The 5,031-nt window shown below is 52.4% G+C and overlaps 1 protein-coding gene across 1 annotated transcript in view; it reads right to left on the bottom strand.

Annotated features, from left to right (window-relative positions):
* The window catches only part of LYPD6 (LY6/PLAUR domain containing 6), a 9,710-nt gene that overhangs the window by 2,792 nt on the left and 1,887 nt on the right, over nucleotides 1–5,031 (bottom strand). The window contains exon 2 of the mRNA XM_009643436.2: nucleotides 4,642–4,740. Within this exon, the coding sequence (XP_009641731.1) occupies nucleotides 4,642–4,740 (99 nt within the window). The remainder of the gene's footprint in view (nucleotides 1–4,641; nucleotides 4,741–5,031) is intronic.

Raw genomic sequence — 5,031 nt, 5'->3', positions numbered from 1 at the left:
CGGTCCTCGCTGCTGGCGCTCTGATCCCGGCCCTCGGGAAGATCCTTCACCCTCTCTGTCCTTCAGCTTTATCACCTAGAAAATAATGCCAAAAAAAAGACCGACAGAACGGCCGGGAGGATTTCTGTACTTCTCAGTTGCCCAGTCTTTGGGAAAAGGCACCATGAATCGGAGCGTGTCCCTGGTATTCCCATCGCACCTTCTGCCTGCTTCTCCCATGGATGGTCTCCCTTGGGGACCATCCTCTTCCTCCTCCTCCTTTTTTTAAGCTACTCCCCTAGTGATGCTTGTAAAACACACAGAAACTTCAAAGCGGGGTGACGGGCAAATGCTGTGGCCATCCTCGGGCGCAAAGGAACGCGGGTTTAGTTCATGCTTCGGTCGTCCGAGGGAAGTTGAAGGTGCTGTTCCCCGTCCTAGCACTCCGAGATGAAAACACTGAATTTTCAACACAGGAAACATGCCATTATATATTTCTTCTCTAAATTATACCTTGCTTCTTATTAATCAACCTTATTATTAATAAAATTGTTGCTTTCACAGTGGGGGAAAAAGGCGTGTAATTAATTTAAAGGGAACATTCCTGTCCAGCCCTTGTCTCGGATGGGCAAAGCCCTGCATAATTCTCATGTTTTAGGCATTTGGCAACAGCCGAGCGGGGTTGCCAGCTGAACACGTTATTCATTAGGCAGTAAAACCCCTCAGACATCTGTCCTTGACCTGCTCCTTAGCTCAAGTGCGATACCCACAGCGAACAGGCTTGACTTCTCACCAGAGCCTGGAGATGCTCGGCGTGCTGCCTTCCTTCAAAGCGCCCAGGGCTGCGGCACCAGGGTTTTAACGCATTTTCCAGGCTCTCCCGCGCTACGGGGGGAAGCTCACAGCTTTACCCCGAGGGGACCACACTCTCTGCACGATGGCTTTGAGCTTCTCCCAGGACCTCGCCTGGAAGTGCTGTTCCCCAGCAGACCCAGAGCTTTATTTCTCCTGCAATGGCTCCATCCGTGCAATGGAGCTCACCCTTGACAGGTCCCAGATGGAACAAATAAAGCTCCTAGCACCCCATAACTCTTTTAGGGCTCTTTCTTCCAAGAGTGTTTTTAGAAAATATTGTGCAATCATCTTGGAGATAGGCATTCTCCCCTGCACGGAGGGACCAAGCATGCTCTCCCTGCACAGCCATCACCGATGGCCATCGCCTCCTGCAAGGCAGGGCTGCAGCTATGGATTAAGTCCATAATAAGCAACCAAATCCACTCACCCAAATTAATATTAACTTTTGCGCTGCATTCTGGTCTGCCTCTCTGCTCAGAGCAGGCGAAGCGTAACGAGGACAGGCGTTACGACAAGGATGGAGCCTGAGAGCACTGGGAGAGCCCCGAGCGACGCAGAGGTGGGAAACCGAACCCCCAACGACTGCTCTGCAAACAGGGAGCTTGCCTGCCAGAGGGATGGAGGAGGAACCCCAAGCTGAGCTCGTGAAGAACACAGGCCCAGTGCTGCAAAAATTTTACCGAAAAACATCAGAGAAATTTAGAGCGATTCGAATAAGACCTCGCAGCATGGAAGTGGACGCTTCCAAGTGCGGTAGTGCCCAAGGCAGGCAGCGGTACGGCCAGACGGTAGGGATGGGTCTTGGTGGTAATATATCAAAAAAGCATGGATTTATGTTTCCTAAATGTTGCGGTCCCAGAGTGTCTTTAAAGGCACTCAAGAGCCAGGCTGATGGTGGTGTAATACTCAGGCTGTCCGGCAACGCATTCCCCTGCAAAAGCATTTGGAAATGAGGTTGTTGCTCTACGTGAGATTATTTGGGGGATTTTTCAGGGCTGTCGATTTACATCGACCCCCGGCACGACAGATAACACTGTCACCGCTTCTTTGGCATTTTTCCTGCCTCTGGTGGAACTGTCTTGCAAAGACTGGATGATGTGTTTCAGCTACGAGGTATCTCCAAACACCAACATATGACAGACAGCCCCAGCCTCGACCTGCCCCAAGTGGGTAGGGAAACACTGAATCTGGTATTTCGAAGGCCCCAGAGTCACACCCTGACTTCTGAGAGCCCGTTCCCCAAGCTGCAGCCTCTAACTGTGCTTTCAGGTGCCCGGACCATCACCATGGTAGAGGTGGCCATCATCGAGATGGCAGCCCTCCCACAGGCCGTCCAAAACCAGAGGACTGGGAGTATTTTGAGTGCAGTATTTCCATACAAATTAGATCGCTAACACAGTTTCTGCTTGAGCTGAAGCTAATAAATAACAGAAAACCAGGTTAATGCACAGCAGGAGGCCTGCCTTCTAGGAAATGCTTTTTCTAATCTCTGTTCAACGCAAGGATTCATGTTTCTAACTCTCCATTATAATGAATTTTGTTATACACAAAATGCGGTTCCCTTTAAGTCCTATGTGATGGTTAATGTAAATATTTCGGTTTGCTAGGTTTTAATAGCATTCTGTCTTTAAAAAAAAAAAAAAAAGAAGAAGAATAGCAAAGACCAGGGTGGAGTTTTCTCCCACCACTTATCCCAAGCACAGCAACAAGGGTTCGGCTCGCTGCAGCGAGGGAGGCAACGCCACAAGCATTCCATATCCCTCTGACTGCCAGAGATAAGGAAATTCGCTGAGCAGATAACCCCGGCCCCCGGAGCACGCCTGGGGTCGCGCCGCAAACCCGCGGTTGCATTTTCTGCGGCTTCCTCACAAGAACTCGAAATCAGCTTTGAAAATGAAAGCGCCAAAAGAAAAAAAAGCTGGCTTAATAAACACTGCCTGAAGTGGAAGTGTACTGGCCGGGAAGCTGAGAAGCACCAACAAAAGCCATCGGTGGTGAGGCATCGGTGAAGAGCAGCGGCCCATTTCCGCAGAGCGGGGAGCGGTGGCGTCACTGGCTTTGCTTCCACCGCCCGGAATGAGGACAGAGCATTTAAGCCATAGCGCCCGTCCCCTTTCCCCAGTCGTCTGAACCACAGCGACTGCTGGACTCAGCAGTGGAGGCCCCGGCGTCTCCCAAAAGCCGGCAGCGAGGGGCTGGGGTCCGTGCGGCAGGCAGAGCCGTGTCCCAGCCCCGAGGCACGCGGCGTTGGGGCAGTCTGGGCACTGCCACGCTCTGCCTGGAGTAAAGCCTTACCGAATCCCTCTGTTCTAAGGAGATAAGAAGTCCTGTGTTCTGAAGATTAAAGACAGCCTCAGATTTCCAGCTAGCCCCTTCCCATGGCCAAAACCCCACCCCTACTTCACAAACAGTGGGTGTTTGGACCAGCAGGCAGGAGGGCTGCCCACCAAACCAGCAGCTCTGGTCTGGTTGAACACAGCCAACAAGTTACAGACGCACCAAAGCGTGGTTGTCCCCTCCCCTAAACGGCCACTAAGCACTAACTCCTCTTTCCAGATGAGCATTTTTTGGGGGTCAGGCCATTTCTGCTGGTTGTTACTAGAGGCAGACCTCTAGTCACGCCTCCCTCCTGGCACAGCGCTCGGTAAGTGACGCTGTCCTCCATCATTTCAACACCACCCACCCCTGTCCAAGCAGGCAGGGGCCATGGGGGTTGGGCTCATCCCACACCAGCCAGCCTGATCCCTTCTACTGTTGCTGATGTTCTACTGGTTTGAGCTCAAAGCAAATAAATGCTCGGACAGATAACATGCAGGCTGCAAACACAGCTGGTTCATCCCTGCAGTGCAGGTTATGGTCTTTCTCTTTCCAAAATAAATATTTTCTGAGGACACTTGCAATGTCCCACAACAGACCACAGATGTTCCGGATAGGTGCTGAACAGCACTGGTGAGCCTATGGAGAGCACCAGGGGAGCAGTGAGCCCTGGCAGCGTCCCCCTGCCCGCATGGCCCCAGCTGCCCTGACGGCTGCCTGCTGCCCACACATGGTTCCCACACCACTGAGGACACCGTCCACGTCCAACCCCCAGAATCACAGAATCATTTGGGTTGGAAAAGCCCTTTAAGCTCTCCCAGCCCAACCGTTCCCCTAACCCTGCCATCCCACCCCCAAACCCTGGCCCTCAGCACCGCCTCTGCCCTGTCCAGGGCTTCGTCGAGGGGCTGTGGATGATCTTAATGGTTGTGTCTCAAAAAGAGAAGCGGTAAGGGAAGGGGAGATGTGAGGGTCTCACTGATCCCTGGATCTGGTATTTGGGCACCTGTAGCCCAAAGCCTTTTCTGAGCTGTTCCCAACTTCAGACTCCGATAGGAGTTACGAGCCCAAAATACTGAAAATACCTTGATGCCAGCTGAAAAGAGGCAGCCTTGGCTCCCCTCATGCGTGGGCTTGTGCCATATGGGAGGGAAGCAAACAAAGCTTCCAAAAGTGTTGGTCCCGGACTCACCAGTAAGAGAAACACAACCCTTCCGTAAATGTCAGCCTAATTTAATTTCCAGCTGAGCTAGAGGAGTACAGGGAGCAGATGAAAGTCCTAAACTTCATCCACTGCAAAGAGACAGAAAAGCTTAAAGGATTACTTGTATCGCTTACACGTCTTCCTTGTCGAGGCGGCTTACAAGGGGGAGCAGCAATCGCCAGCGTCCGTACGGAATAACAGGGGCTCAGTGCTGTCCCTGCGGCGGGGGCAGCGAGCGGTGGATCGAAAGGTGGGTTTAGATTAAACGCTAGCATGCGGCTGGTTACCTCTTGGGCAATAGACATCCGGAGCCCATCGGTTGCATTCGTAATTATCTGCTGCCTTTTCGCAGGTGAAACACTTAAATCCGTGAGGATACGGCGTGGCTGGAAGGAACAAACAATATTCAGTTAACGTGAGCCGATTAATCCGGTTCTACTACACTTTTCAGAGACACACAGCAGCATTTGTTCTCTTTAGACGTATCTTTCTACAAGTAGAGCTGTCAACTTCATCACTTTGGTCACAACAACCCCACGCAACGCTCCAGGCGTGGGGCAGAGGGGCTGGAAAGCTGCCCGGCGGAAAAGGAGCTGGGGGGGTTGGTCGCCAGGCGGCTGAATATGAGCCATCAGGGTGCCCAGGTGGCCAAGAGGGCCAGCGGCATCCTGGCTTGT

This window comes from Egretta garzetta, unplaced genomic scaffold (assembly GCF_000687185.1).
Source record: "Egretta garzetta isolate BGI_Z169 unplaced genomic scaffold, ASM68718v1 scaffold208, whole genome shotgun sequence".
Classification (NCBI taxonomy): domain Eukaryota; kingdom Metazoa; phylum Chordata; class Aves; order Pelecaniformes; family Ardeidae; genus Egretta; species Egretta garzetta.
Note: the sequence above shows the minus strand (reverse complement) of the source record. Positions and strands in the feature narration are given on the sequence as shown.